Source organism: Numida meleagris, chromosome 6 (assembly GCF_002078875.1).
Source record: "Numida meleagris isolate 19003 breed g44 Domestic line chromosome 6, NumMel1.0, whole genome shotgun sequence".
Lineage (NCBI taxonomy): Eukaryota > Metazoa > Chordata > Aves > Galliformes > Numididae > Numida > Numida meleagris.
The window spans coordinates 38,259,531-38,275,354 of NC_034414.1; the positions used below are offsets into that span (position 1 = coordinate 38,259,531).

A 15,824-nucleotide genomic window follows, 5' to 3' on the forward strand; every position below is an offset into this window, starting at 1 on the left:
CTCTTGACTCAGAACTACTCTAAACTGCTGATAGTATTAATCTTTGATGAGGGAATTAAACACTTCCATTTCTGTTTAGAACTGCTCCAATGGCTTGGACAGGCAGTGGGAATCCTTCCACACAAAACAACTGCTTCCTATTCCACCTACTACTCCTCCAGCTATTCTGGTAATGCTGCGAGAGAGCAGAAGCCAAGTAATACCAAATACATAGTATTCCTAGGGTGTGTTACAGGGCTTTCATCAGTTATCTACCTATACAAAAAAGAAAACCTACTTTTAATTTGGTTTTAATGTGACTGGCTAATGAGTTTTTAATCTTTAACAGATCCTTAGTTACCTCAGGAAGCCAAAATTGGGTCACCAAACCTGGTGCTATTAGCATTGTCTGCAGGAAGTGCAGGAAGCCCCTTGGGCTCCAGGAATGCAATTAAGTTGGAAAAAAGCTGCAAAGCTGCAGCTGAAAGCCACAAAGAGGGGAGAGGACAATGGAAGACACTTTTCCATTAAATCAGTGGAGGCTTTTAATCAGTTGTGTGGCTTATTTCAATCAAATCTGCGCCAATATTTGTGACATCCCCTTGTTACCACAGAGATGTTTGGTGATCCAAACTGAAGAACAGATTTTACTTTTACTGACCATAAAAGACACGCACTGGTTGCAGATGTAATTTTGAGAAGTGTTACAGCCTAGGGACTCCTGGAAAGCAGTCAGTGCTTTGAGGTGGTCGTCAAAGGTCCTCTCCAAGCCACGACATCCCATGGCTCACTGAAACACATTTTCCCCTTTGTGGCTGTGAGCTGCTTCAGGACCCCTGTGAGAACGTTAATGGCCTGCACTTTTCACACGTTCCTTTAATTTGTGTTGGTTTTTTTTTTTTGTTTGTTTGTTTTTAATTGAATGAGAACCTAATGAGGTTTAACAAGGCCAAGTGCAGGGTGCTGCACTTGGGTCGGGGCAATCCCAGGTATTTATACAACCTGGGGGAAGAGGTACTTGAAAGCAGCCCTGCGGAAAGGGACTTGGGGGTCCTGGTGGACGAGAGGCTGGACATGAGCCAGCAGTGTGCGCTGGCAGTCCAGAGGGCCAACTATGTTCTGGGCTGCATTAAAAGAGGAGTGGTCAGCAGGGAGAGGGAGGTGGTGGTCCCCCTCTACTCGGCTCTTGTGAGGCCCCATCTGGAGTACTGTGTCCAGGCCTGGGGCCCCCAGCACAAGAAGGACGTGGAGCTGTTGGAACGAGTGCAGAGGAGGGCGACCAAGATGATCAGAGGGCTGGAGCACCTCTCCTATGAGGAAAGGTTGAGGGAACTAGGCTTGTTCAGTTTGGAGAAGAGAAGGCTCCATGGAGACCTCATTGTGGCCTTCCAATACTTGAAGGGAGCGTATAAACAGGAGGGGGATAGATTGTTTGTGAGGGTGGATAGCGATAGGACAAGGGGGAATGGTTTTAAGCTGAGACAGGGGAGATTTAGGTTAGATATTAGGAGGAAGTTTTTCACACAGAGGGTGGTGACGCACTGGAACAGGTTGCCCAGGGAGGTTGTGGACGCCCCGTCCCTGGAGGCATTCAAGGCCAGACTGGACGTGGCTCTGGGCGGCCTGGTCTAGTGGTTGGCGACCCTGCACTTGGCAGGGGGGTTGAGACTCGATGATCTTTGAGGTCCTTTTCAACCCAAGCCATTCTATGATTCTATGATTCTATGATTTTTCTTCTCAGAGGACTGTTTCAGAATTCCAGACACCTTAGCGCTGCGTGAGATCTGCACGGAGCCTGTCCTGCTAATAACTGACAAAGCTATTGGTGGTGGTAAACCAGGCGCTCGCATCTGGGTTTGTCTTTTGTGCCCAAGCTGAGCCTCTGACACGACGACTGCATCTGCGTCTGCTCGGCACAAGCAGGTGTCCTCCCCTCCGGCAGGGGGCGCTGGCCCTCCGCTGCCCTTCTTGCCTCCCGGTTGCTTGGTTACGGAGCGCGTCCTTCCGTGCGACGGGAGCGGGGTGGCCCTGTCTGCGGCGCTGGGCGTGGAGAGGCGAGCGGCGGGGTTTAAGGGGCGCGGGGAGTGTGCTGTGTCTGCTGGATGTGTTTATGGTGTCGCGGCTGCTGGTGTGTCCTCGTAGGAGGTACTTTTCTGAAGGGGTAGAAGGTCCTTTTCCTGCTGTGGGGGAGAAGTGTGGCTGGCAGGGCCCTGAGGTCACTTGTTTTTGTAGGTGGAAAGCCTTTGTAGTTACTTTAGTAAGTTCTGAGCTTCAGCTTGCCTCATTGCTTCCTCTGCTGGGAGTTTCTGTGCGACTTCTGGTTTGTGCTCCCAAAGATAGCAACTGTTCTGTTTTTTTCCCTTGATAAAATGGTAATAACTATCACTGGTGCTTAGTTATACGCATCTGTGGTGGTCTTGATGAAATCTATGGGGACCTCAGCAAAATGAAGTCCTCTTAATAAGACTAGGTTCTGCATTGGTAATATAAAGTATAAAAGCTAATTTCTGTTTGAGTTTACAGGCTGTGTACTGCAGGAGAGAATTGCTGGAAAACATGAGCTCTTTGCACTGAGTTGTGTGGAAGAGCTGGCTGTGGTTACAAGATGCCAGGTTGTATGCCGGGAATTTCAGTGGGATGGTCTGAAGATCAAATGAGCAATAGTTACTGCTCCTAGAAATGTGAGCATATGGAAGATTTAACACGGATCAATTGCACTGTTTGAGAATATTATCCTCTCCAGAGGTCAAAGAGTCCACATTAGCCTGTCACAAATATAAATAAAGTATTCCTAATTAATTCATTAGATGTTCTGAAAATAAGGATATCTTCTGAAGTAAGAAAAATGAAAAAACAAACTCGTGATTTCAGGGTAATGAACCCCACAAATACAGCTCTGGGAGAAGAGAGTGATGACAAAAATCGAAGTTGCTCTGAAAAAGTTAGCAGTGAAAATACCACTCATAGTCATAAAAGTTACAGTATAAAACTGCCAGTAATAGCATCATTTGCAGGTACTGCTAAAAAAATTCCACCTCAAGAGCCAAGATATTGCAGATCTAATTTTCACACCAGTGACTCACTGGTCTTGTTAGAAAAGACAAAAGCTGTTAGTAAAGTAAAGGATAGAGTGCGTATGCTACAGACGAATCCCTGCAACTTAAGAAGTGGTAAAACTGAAAAAAGAGGTACTGTGATTAAAGATAGTGATCAGTTTAGCTCTACAGATTTAGATGGAAATGAAAACATTCCCAGGAAGGAAAAATTAACCAGGGAAAGCTGTAACAAGAGAAGCAAAGAGATTTCAAAACTAAAGCAGCAAGATTTACGTGTTGAATTGGGACGAGTGCTGAGAAAAGGAAGCAAGCAGCCAAGTGTGAGGTCTACTCGGGAACAGTTGGAAGAGGTAAGAGATGCGACTAGACTAGACACTTCAAAAATATGAGAACTTCCAGCAGGGCAAACCTGAAGAGCCTACTTCCACAGCAACATTGCCTGTGAAAGTGGTTGCAAGGTCTGTTGATGAAGTAATTGCTTCTCTGCAGTCTACTTCTCCTTCTTCCTCAGAACAGATGTTCAAAGAACTCCTGGAGAGTGTTCTTGGCCAGAGCTGCAACATAAAAATGGAAGTAGGTGAACCAGAACAAGAGCAATATTTTTGTCTTAGGTAAATATTACTTTTGTAGGAGTTGTATATTTTTTTCCAGCTCCTACAATGTGTTACAACACAGAAGCCAGACAAAACAGACAGACAAAAACACTAATGTATTATAGAATGTTCTTCACTGTTTCTTCTGCCAGATCTTTAATTCCCTTCAAGAATGAAAATAAGTAAATATCACAATCTATTAAAACAAACTCTTTAGCGTGAAATTTGTGTTAGTCTGTTTACAGTTTAATACAGCTTTTTCTTTACTCTCTTCCCCCATTTTTAAGATGGCATATTCCAGTCTAAGAGATGAAGAAGTGCACTAAGTGTATCTGAAGCATTGTTCCTTTCAATTTGGCATATGAAGTCTCAAGAAAACAAATTTGTTGTTGTAGTTCGGTAGATTGTATCAACTGTTCTAAGAGTCTCTTCAGTTACAATAAGAGGTACCAGTACTACATCAGTAACATCAATTTGATATCACAGAAAACTTTCCTGGATTTTCACCACAGGCTAGCATCTTCTGTTGCTGCTGATTCATTTGTTCACTAGACTAGTAACTTACTCTCAGGTGGCTCTTTGTCTTCCCTAAGCAAGAGTAATGGTTTTGTTAGAATGAACCATTTCACATGGGCTGAAGCTCATGTTGTGAAAATGGCTATTGTACTTTGTATTCATGGTAGCATTTGTTGTGAGGGGTGCTGTGGAATGGGTACACCTATATAGGATGAACTACTTTTAAGCAGGAACTGCCTTTGCAAGGAATTATGAAAGACTGATGCGTCTGTATTTTAGGAAATTATGAAAATTGTTCCTGCAGCTATTAAGATGCTACCTTTCGTTATCACAGAGTATCTCACACAGAATGTAAGTGCAGCACCTTAATGTTCCTTTAATGTGAGATTGTCATTGGTTAGATAAAAGAAAAAATATAAGACAAAAAAAATTCAGAACTGGTTTAATTTCATTATGTCCGTGAGCAGCAATAGTCTGAAACTGCATTTCTAGTAGATGTATGTCCTATGATTTGATTTACTTTTGTTCTCAGAGCTGTTTGTGTGGCTGCGGTACTCATAATGTCTTTTACTCTGTATATTTTTGGGTGTATATTTGGGGTTGAAATCAGAGAAGCCTTTCCTCAGTGCGGCAGCACTGACATGATCCCTCTTCATTGCTTTACTCTGATTTTAGGAACATAATAATTTGAGACTGTTCTCTTGTTAAGTCTGGTTGAAATTTGCCATCTGGTTACAAAAATACATCAGAGGAGACTGGGAAAAGAAGACGACTAAAGAAAATCCCAGACAGGGAAAACTGTTTCGTGTTCAACTTACAAAGAAAAAAGTCATTAGTACGGTGGTATTGTGTTACATTGCTTGTCCTGTCTTACTCATTTATGAGCGTGTTTTATGTATTATAGGTAAGATTTTCAAGGTCTGTCCTCTAGCAGGTCCTAGTGTTCTTGATTTGAAGTAAACTGATTTTTCTGTTGTTTGTATTGGGAGTTACTGCACTCTGAGCTTTGAAAATGACCTCTGGAGTATTGTGATATCTAAACATATCAATCAAATTCAAAGTAAGACAAAAGTTTAAACTTGATGATGACTTTCTGGTCCAGTTGTTTGTTGTTTAATGTTTTCCTTTAGATATGGATGTATGGAAAGTGAAGATGAATGACATTCTTACTGATTGCACTTTTTAAATCAAAGGCATTTACAGCTGGCATCTTTTGAACTGATGTGACCTTACAAATAAGATGGGGACTCTAGCAATTCTTTACTATTATTATGCATGGTTTGTTTGCTTTAGACTGAGCTTCAAGGCTTGTCTTCTCTAATGAAGTAAGGAATATATTATTTTAAATGAAATAGAAAAGAACAGAACTATTAAAATGAAAACAAGCTCTCAGAATTAAATGTAATTTTCATTCCCTAAAAAAAAAAAAAAAGTATTATCTTATTTTTCATTTTGAATTAATGGCTAGTTAGTATTGATAGCTTATGCTGTTGCTGTGGAGGCTGAGCATTTTTTTTTTTTCCCCCCAGAGTGTTAAAAAGAGCATTACCTGGAATATGCGATGCCAGCTCGGTGGGACATTAGTACTTAGCCCTGTTTCCTCGGAGGAAATCAGTTGTAAATGATGATTCCTATCACGTTTTCTGTTAAAAAGTGAAATGCTTATTATAATCAGAATATTATTTCCAATGCCTGGACTCACTTTGTTACCTTGGGGCTTGCTACCTTTGAAGTATATTGTTATCAAGTTATATGTTGGATTTAGTATCCGTAGGAGGGTGTTTATATTCATTCCAGAAATACATTTTCTTGGCGTTCAGATTTCTTAGTGATGAGCCTGCAACTCATCTTGTTTAGTTGGCTTATTGTCTTCAGTAGATCAGTTCTTTGGTATCTCAGATGAGCATGTGAAGGTGGTGTTTTATTTTTTCCCTGGAAAATTAGAATCAGATTTGAATGCTTCTATTAAAGGATGACTACACAGTGTACCATGCCATCAAAGAACAAACATAAAATATACTTTTGCTTTGGTATACATCTTTAGTTCTTCAACTACTCAACAGAAAGTGAGGCCTTGAGGAGACTTTCTCAGTAAAGTATTAGTACTCCCTCAAAAGTATAATTCTTTGTTTGCTTACAGATACAAGCAAAAATAAACAGGTATTTGTTCATCACTTTATGGCATCTTAAGTATTTGCTGTATAGGTTCTTTATATTTCAGCTGACATGAAAATTATACAACACATCATGTATTGATTTTTTTTCCCTAAAACAATAGGAGGCTTACTGAAAATATTTTTTTTAAAGTGCTGCAAGGTGTATTCTAAGTTCCATGGAGATGAACGAGACTTCAATTTATTTCATTTAGCTGTGTAAAAAGTACCTGAATCAAGATAATGAAGCTTTATATTATGAATTTACTACTGTATTATTAATTCTGTAACCACATATTATTGATTATACTCAGTAAGGTTAATCATGGCTGTATGGGAACTACTGAGTCATGGCCTGAACCACTGATTGAGCACCTGGAGAAAAGACCCAGGCAGCCCTAGGAGCACAGGTGAAGGCAATTCACCTGTGCCACCGGAAGGGGGTGGAGCCAGGCTCCACCACTCTTCAGTCTCATTTAAGGGCTGACTACCCCCAAGGAAGGATCTCTTTCTGGAGATCCCTCCTTGGCGGAAGCTTTTCCTGGCAAAGCCAGAATCTTCTGATATGGGTGAGTGATCTACTTCCCGTCCTTTGTAGCACCTTTCTATTGTGCTGGTCCTTCCACCTCATTTGTAATGCCTTTTCCATCCTGTTGATCTTTCTGATTACTACACATGGCAGCGGGTAGGCTATGGTATTGCCTACCCTTGCTGGAGGGGGTCAGTCTTCAGAAGTAGACATTACCAATCCTGGATACATGTTTGGTTTTTCTTTTTTTTTTTTTCTTTTTTTTTTCTGTGGAATAGTTGACCCATACTACTTCAAATGTTGGATTTTTTTTAAGATATGCAGTTTTCATGGTGTTACAAGAAGCCTCCTAATGAGGAATGCTTAGTATATGATATGCATGTGGGGACTTCTGGAATCTGATCTGTTTATTTCTCTGGAGTTGCTGATAGAAGTAGCCAATTAAAGATAATTCAGTTGTGTGATTTGTGAGATTTGTATCAACAATCACTTTCCAGTATCCCAGTTCTTTATGCTTATTAGCGTAATTACCACATAATTATCTCTTGTGAAAAATGCTGCAGGCTTCATGGACTATCTTTTTACTCTGAAGCCTAACAAAAGAGGAGAATACTCCTGATTAGACTGGTGGGATGCCGTTATGAGAACAAACTGATTTTAATCTGATAAATTGTAATTTCCTAGTGTTTCAAGATTTGTCAAGGGGATACAGGGTGATTACCAATGTCTGTATAAATCTGTATAAATTCACCACGCTAAAAGAATGTTGTAGAATATTTTCGTAATCACACATCTAGGCTATGTTTATTCTGCCATTTATCAGGGTCTTTTCTTCAATGGTGATTGCCTTCTATCGTAAAAGAGGGGAATCAATTACATTGATGGCAGAGTGGGGCCATGAAGATGATCAGGAGGTTGGAGCACCTATCCTATGAAGACAGGCTGAGGGAGCTGGAGTTATTTAGCCTAGAGAAGGCTTTGGGGAGACCTCATTGCAGCTTTTCAGTACTGAAAGGGGAGCCTACAGTAAAGATGGGAAGGAACTCCTTATCAGAGAGTATAGTGACAGGACCAGGGCTAGTAACTTTAAACTGGAAAAGGTAAGTTTAGATTAAATGTAATGACATTCTTAACAATAAGAATGCTGAGACACTGGCACAGGCTGCCCGGAAAAGCTGTGGATTTCCTGTTCCTAGAGAAGTTTGAGGCCAAGTTAGATAGGGCTTTGAGCAACCTGCTCTAGTGGAAGGTGTTCCTGCCCACGGCAGGAGGATTGGAACTAGGTTGTCTTTAAGGTCCTTTCCAAGCCAAACTATTCTAGAATTCTATGGAAATAATTTATTTCAAAAGCATTTAACTGTTAAAGGAGAGGTGTTTTTTTTAAAAAAAAAAAAGTTGAGGATTTTTAGTGAGATGAATTTAGAGATTATTATTAACAACACAAAAAAAAATCTTAATTTTCTATATGTCAAGACCCATGATATGTCTTCTCAGTAACAAAGGATACCAAAGACATTTCAAAATAACTGAAAATGTTAAAATGGTTTCTATCAAATTATGAAGGCACTTAGATCCCTAAATAGTTTCTTTTACAATGAGGAGGAATGCTATGGCTAATATAAAAGTTTTTTTTAAGGCACAATAAAATTTTCCATCACAAAATATCAATGCAGGAACAATCAGCAGAATGCTTGAGAATGGACCCACAGGAATTGAGATTTGCCACGGTCTCAACAATTTTATTTCTAAATAAAATTGGCCTAGTTTTTGGTAATACAAACACACAACCCATAGTGTATATATACATGGTACACATCGTTATATTAAAATAATAGAACAGCATTGTGCCTGCAGTTCTCCCATGGGGAGTGAACAAAAGAGAAAACACCACACCCAACAAAGGAAAGCAGTCACATAACATGTACAGGTGTTTAAGATGGCATGGAGATATTGTTTGTTCATATAATTTTGATGATTTTGATAAGGAAATTAATATGTAAAACTATAACTTACATGTTCTGCTGGTTTTGATCCAGCCGGTTTGAGTGAAAGGATATGAAGTGGAAAAATTCTCTTTGAATCCATGCATTAGATAATAAATTGTGTGGGGGAAGAATTACACTTAGGTAAAATGGACTCTAATTAATAGTCCATTGTAGTCACCATGTCTGAAAATGTGCATGTGTTGCAAAGAAAAGGAGGATTACTTGGTGTAATTTAGGACGATAATGCTGAATCTGTATTTTAATCTGGGATGTTACATTCCTTTGTTTTTCCTTACCCTCATAGTGATGAAAAGTATATGTAAAGGATTTTTTTAAATTAAACTGCCTTTTCTGTAAAAAGTAGATAAATTGCTAGGGCTTTAGTTAAAAATAAAATCACCAATGCATGCAGTCTTCTGCAACGAAGGTTTTTTTCCTTTTTACTATTCACTTTTTGCTTTTTCTTGTCCTGAAAACTCCTTCTGTATCATCTTCATTTTCTAATATGCAAGCAAAACAATGTTGCAACTTGGACTATGCTTATTATGTGTTTTGTTAAAATTAAATTCAGTACGGTATGCAACAAATCCTGGGCGTTAAAAATATATTTTTAGATTACTGTTTGGACAATGCCCAAAAAAGAGAGTGAAATGTGTAAAAGTCTTATCAAAAGATGAGCCTAAGTTTTCTCCACATGTACATGTTGATTACAACTATTAAAATATATTTGAAAAGACCCAGCCTTTAATTTGTTCATTTATATTGATTTGATGTTTTATTTCGTTAGGTAGTATGTATTACACTATGTTTTTTTCTTCTGGTTTGTGTAGCAGGTCCCAGTTGAATGTAAGGAAATAGAAGTTGAACCTCAAGCTAGCAAAGAAGTCCTGCCAGGTTTTCACCAAGCAAGCCTGGTAACATTCTATATTATCTAGGAATGTTGAAAAATAATAAGTTAATTGTACTTTTATTTGCTTGTGGAGTTGTTAAGATAGGTAGATCATATTTTAAACTGATAAAACAGGGAAGGAAATGAAATAATGCTTGAAAACATTTTGGTACTTCATAAATCATAATATACTTTTATTTTTGTTTGTCCCTTTTGGGTCTCTTATTCATTCACTTTCTTTGGGGTTTGATTCTTCAGGTACTAGATATACAGAGTTTCACTTTTATTAAGTAGCATGAGGATTAGGGCAATGAACTTGCAAAATATTCATTGATATTCATATATATTAATGCCCATCACTCTATTCCTTGTATTCAAACTGGTTTTAAAATTTAAATTTGTAAGCATAGATGTGTTTGGAGGTGTTGCTTAATGTTAGAGGTGTTAATAATTCCTTTGCTTTAAAGGATCCTATATATGTTGATGTACCATTCTGATGTGTGTTAATTCTTCATTTTTGAAATACAATTTGTAAAAGAAAGCATTTTTAATAAGAGATCTCTATGCATATTATTATTTAGTGTTGATCATTATAAACTCTTTGCCTATTCGTATATTAATTTTGTAAATCCAGTTAGCGAAGAAATATTTGGCTTAAGTACAGTGATCCAGGTGCTTCATAAAATGCATGTACAATGAAAGAATAATTGCACATAGTAAATATTGTAATGAATTATTTGTCAGGGAGCACAAGTGTTTTTGAAGAAAATACTGTATGTTCATCTCTTAAATGGATTTTCCCTTTCCCTTGAAAGACACCAGTTGTTCAAAAAGAATCTCGAGCAGCAGAAAATGAATCTCAGCCTACAGATGAGCTGTTAACATATAATAAGCAGGTGAAGCAGGTAAGCAGGCTTAGTACTATTGTGAGATAGTATTAGTTTTCCCATGCTTCAGGTTTTAATGTTTTAGAGCATACAGAGACTTGTAAGCTTTTTTTTTACCACCTGCCATTTAAAAACCTCTTCTATAAAACAGGCCTCCATACTGGTCTTGCAGCTTAACATTAGAGGGGAAAAAAATAAATTAAGGTTCATTCGGTCATATGTTGGGTTAGGCATTTTCATTATGAGATTGGGAAGATTAGGAATGAAACAAAGTATAAACAGAACCCTCATTTACATTTAACAACTTTGTGCTTTCCCGGAAAATGGCATAATGATCAACATCCTTCTGGTTATGTGATATTTCACACACGACAAAAACTTTCATTAGGATATCAACCCCTTAACTCTTTTTTAGTAAAGAGCAAATACCAAATTTACAGAGGCAGGACAAAGTTGTTACAAAGACCAAAAAATGTCTTTGGCTGTATGTTGTCAGAATATACAACCTTTATGTGCTACCTTCTGCAGCTTCTGTATGAATGATTACTTTGCCTTAAAATTATTATATTTGCTAAATGTATTATGTGAAGAACAACCAAGAGTGGGGGATGTTTCCACTAGACAGTTTTATGTGCAAAAATACTGAGTAGCCTTGGCCTAAATGTAAATAGAGGTGAACACAAGGTTGGATATGGTACATGAAAAGACAGATGCAGATATTGAAATGGAGGAGATAAAAGGGAACAAAATGAAAAGAAGACAAGAGAGATGGATATTGCCATCAGCAAGAAATTCATATTATTGGAGAGCAGATTGTTTCTAGGTCTAGTCATAGTAAGACAGATCTAATCAAAATGAGAAACTTTCTGGATGCCTGAAGGCCTTATGTCAATTGCTTCTTCAGCTCCTCCAATTGACTGTAGTTTGGCCCTGATTGTGTATTGTCAAAAGGCATGGAGAAAGGCAGAGAGGGTGGTAGTCATACCCTTAGAAACCCACAGCAGTAGTGACAAATTTTCCTCGTCAGTTTTAGGATAGTTAAAGAACCTGTTCTGAAGAGCTAAAGGAGGTAGGGTACTCTCAGAGTGAGTTACAGGGAGATAAAAAACTCACCATCATTTCTGGTGCTGTGTTTTGTGCTGTAGCTATACTGAATGTGAACTGAATTGCTCAGACCCTAAATGGTCTGAAGAGAATGAATGAAAACAGTAATTTTAAAAAATTCTTCTAAATTAGCAATAATATTGTTTTGACTTTGTCCGTCTGTAGGTCAAAAATGTTTCTGATCATTCAGAAACTGAAAACTCATACTGTCTATTCTTGACTTCATATGTTTAATATTAACAATGATGCTTGCCATAGGTAGTTGTAGGAAGTTACTTTACAATCGTACCTTTATATCTGTTGATCTGTTGGTTACTGACATAGGTGCTAACTGATCTGTGAACAATAGACAATACAATGTCAGTGTAATGTCCAGTAATTTTTATAATATCTAAAAATATGCTAAAATTATGTATTCTAAATTATATACTATTGGCCAATATTATTTTGGGCAGTGTGCCACTTCTGTAATGCTCTAGCAGTGTTGTTGCTACAACTTTAGAAAAAGTAAGATAAATGGGTTTCAGGACTTCTAAGTATTAGTTAAATGTGCTCTCATAATTAGCAAAACCATTTTTACTTGAGTAACTGCGGTCTACTGTACTGTATATTAGTATCTCTCTAGAAAACTGTTCATCAACATCTTGACATTATCTAACTTTCTTTGCTTGCTTATTGAGCTGCAGGGCCTGTGCAATTCAAGATAAATTTCTAAGCTCACCTGCACAATTAATTTAAGTGTGAACAAAGCAGTTAGGGGGAAAAAAGTACATATATGCTTCAATTATTGTAATTTTATAATACATGCATAACGTAATTATGTAAGTACTTTGATTAAAATATGATGGGTTTAGTTCACTGTTACGTCTTCAAATAATGATATTATTACTGCAGTTAGCATATACATGTTTATATACATGTTATGTAAGTGTTCTGTCTTATGTTCTGTGATTTTTAGGCGTAAAAAAAAACTTTCCCCCTCTGCTTAAGGGGTAATGTAATTCATTAGCAATAGTGTGTTGAAGTTCCCCTGCATGGTGCGTTTCATGGAAAATATAAGGTCTCGGAACTTTGGTTGTGATTTTAAAGTAGTAGCTACTGTAATTTTGATGTTGGAGGTTTTCATTGGCCATGCTGGTGTCTGAGATATCAACAAATGTTGATGAGTATCTTCTGTTACTTCTGATGTCCCTTACATGCCTTTTGTTTTTGTTTTTTTTTCCAAATTATTTGAGTGTTCCAGAACTGTTAATGGCAATGCATATAATGAGGCGGCTACTTTCAATTGGAAAAGAAGTCATGACATTTACTTACTTTACATTCATAAGCAACAAACCATAGTCTTATATTTGGCTTATTTTAATGATCTATTTTGAGGTGGATTGAGAATTGGCTGACTGGCAGAGCTCAGAGGGTTGTGATTGGTGGTGCAGAGTCTAGCTGGAGATGTGACTAATTATGATCTGCAGAGGTTGTTGGTGGGTTCAGTCTTGTTCAATATCTTCATCAGTTGTATTCTTGGATGAGTGGATGAGCAAGGAAGAGTAAAATCTCATGCTTCTGTGATTCTATTAACTGTATATATAATTGAAAGATCTTTATAAGAAAGGCATTTGGCCACTACAATTGTATTCTTTGGGTTCCTATATACTATAATGCTGACTACTTTAGTTCTTACCATAGTTTATCAGAAAGAGAAGAGCAAAAAAAGAGGGCTTTTCATACTGAGAACAGAAGTTGTCTTTTCTGAGACCAAGCACTTTAAAATTAATTTTCCAGTGTTCTGTTTCTATCTTTCATTGTTTTAATTACAGCTTTTAATTTTCTTGAACCTGCTTTGCTGTATGCTGACTTTTCAGTGGAGTTCAGCTGCATCCTTTTTGTTGGTTGTAGTTAGTCTGTTTTATGAAGACGTTAACATTTTGCAGGAAACTGAATCCTCAAATCTTGAGGTTGGAAGGGGCTTCTGTTTCTTCCATGCTATGATGGCCTTCAGCACATTATGAAGATTCTGAAGCTCAACATGAAGAAACAGATGTAGATGCTTTGGGAGTAGTAGTATCTTAAGAGGTTCCTTCTCCTTGCTGTTTTCTCTTGCTGCTGGACTCCGTTGAGCTGCTCCCTGACAGAATTCTTGGGTGGGACAGGGATCAAAGATCTGGATTTATTTCTGTCTTCTCCTTGCATGCTTTTTACTATGTTTTTCAACAGTTATCTGGTCTGTCTAACAGTGTGGGGGGGAAAAAAATTATTGGCATTAATAAATAGGAATGATCAGCTGTGGGTGGAAACAGTAGGAATTCCTTGTGTGTAGCTGTACTGAGTAAACATAACTTTGACTAAACTTTTCTAAAAGTTTTATCCTTTAAACCATGTTTGTCTGTCTTAATTTGCATAGAAATATAATACAAATTTTAGATGCACTCATGTACTTCTAAGCATAGTAGTTCTGAATTGTGATATTTTGGTGCTCTTCTGATTATTCTGTTTAATGTATTTCATTTTTCTCATCTTATATGCTATTCAGAAATGCTGTTTACATAGGGCACACTGGATATTTTGTTTTACCACACTTTTCTGCATATTCTATACCCTGTGTGTGCTGCTGTGATCTGCTCAGTGACAGTAGTTATAAGCTACTCTTGTTTGACTGAATTTTGTTTTCTGTTAGTCAGTTGCTTGTGTACCATTGTTTCTTGTTCTTCTCTAGAGTGGGTATGAAAATATCTGTACAGCTTACAGTCTCTAACACTGTGTTTATCTTCTATTTGTGAACATCATAGGCTCCATCCACAGATGTGCTATGGGTGGAAGGAAAAGCAATATCAAAAATTAAACCAGATGAGGTTCAGAAAGATCTACAAGAGGAATGCAACTTGCAACAGTGTTTGTCTTTCCTGCCCACTCACGCTTCAAATGTCAAGTAATATTTTAATCTTACTTCATTATAATGAAATTAATATTGAAAATGTGTGAAGTTATCTGCCATCGTATGCATTTATAAGTATGGAGAAGAAATAATGCTATCTCCCAAAATCTGGATCTGAAAGTTGTGGTTCTGGGCAAATTCTGATTTAAGTATCAAGTTTAGCTTGGTGGTTTGTTTGCTACTTATCTCCTTGAAATAGATCTGATTTACAGTATTTAAAATCTAGAGGGCCTGTTCATTCCTGCTGTATGCAGATGAAACTTCTCTTGACTTCAGTAGAGACTGAAGTTGCTTATGCAGGGGTTGAATTTGTCCATACAATTCCAAGCATAATCGAATCAAAATAATTAAAAACAAACAATGGAAAATACCACAAATTTAATATAAGCAATGCCAGCTGTAAGTCATCATCTTTAAATAGAGAAGATGTATTAAAAATTCATTAACTTGAATTTGTATTACAGTCAGAGCTTGTCTGAAATTCAGGAGATTTTACACAGAGCAGTAATTTAAGGACAACTGCTTATTACCTTGCTGTTGTCATAAGTGGCATCTGTCATTCTTTTGTAATCTGCACTCCTACTAGAGTAGTACAGCCTGTGTCCTGATTTAACTGATCCTGTCCGTCCCATGTCAAGTGAGACTGCAACTTTATGGTTTTCACTACTAACAAGATCTTTATGGCTAGCTTTGTTTAGATATACCGTAAGTTGCTTCTTCACTTCTCTCCTTTTTGAGATTTAAAAAAAAGTGAAGGAAGCTGCTTTAATTATTAGCTTTTGTTGTTCTTAGGGTCCTGAAAGGTCTATTGGATACAGAAGAGAGACTTTTTATGGGAGGTCTGAAGTTTGTAAATGGATAATACTTTCAATTAAGTAGCTGAAAATAGTCATGGGAAAAGAATGCTTAAGTTTATGAAACAGTCAAATTGGCATTTAAGTGACCCTTTGCATGCCATTGCTTATCTGCATTGCTTAAAGATCATTTGGTTAGCAAGATTATATATTAAAACAAATAGTGACAACAGACAATGAGTGTTTTACCTTCAATAAATACTTACTGTCAGATTATCAATGGTGCAGAAACTGCACAATTTTCTAGAAAACCTGTATTTAGCGCATTAAATGAGGGTAATGTAGGCCACACACATAGTATTGTTTCTTCATGTCCACTTTTCCAAAGAATGATAAATAGTCTGTTTTAA

The 15,824-nt window shown here is 37.5% G+C and overlaps 1 protein-coding gene across 11 annotated transcripts in view; it reads left to right on the forward strand.

Annotated features, from left to right (window-relative positions):
* TTC6 (tetratricopeptide repeat domain 6) overlaps positions 1,986–15,824 on the forward strand; it is a 66,469-nt gene continuing 52,630 nt past the window's right edge. For 2 of the 11 annotated variants that reach the window (XM_021402272.1, XM_021402271.1), the window contains exons 1-6: positions 1,987–2,124; positions 2,503–3,385; positions 3,552–3,608; positions 9,642–9,725; positions 10,516–10,605; positions 14,475–14,614. In XM_021402272.1, the coding sequence (XP_021257947.1) occupies positions 2,825–3,385; positions 3,552–3,608; positions 9,642–9,725; positions 10,516–10,605; positions 14,475–14,614 (932 nt within the window). In that variant the 5' untranslated portion in view covers positions 1,987–2,124; positions 2,503–2,824. Of the gene's footprint in view, positions 2,125–2,495; positions 3,386–3,546; positions 3,609–3,678; positions 4,496–9,641; positions 9,726–10,515; positions 10,606–14,474; positions 14,615–15,824 lie in introns of those variants that run through there. The other 9 variants (XM_021402266.1, XM_021402268.1, XM_021402276.1 and 6 more) reach the window with 8 other exon arrangements.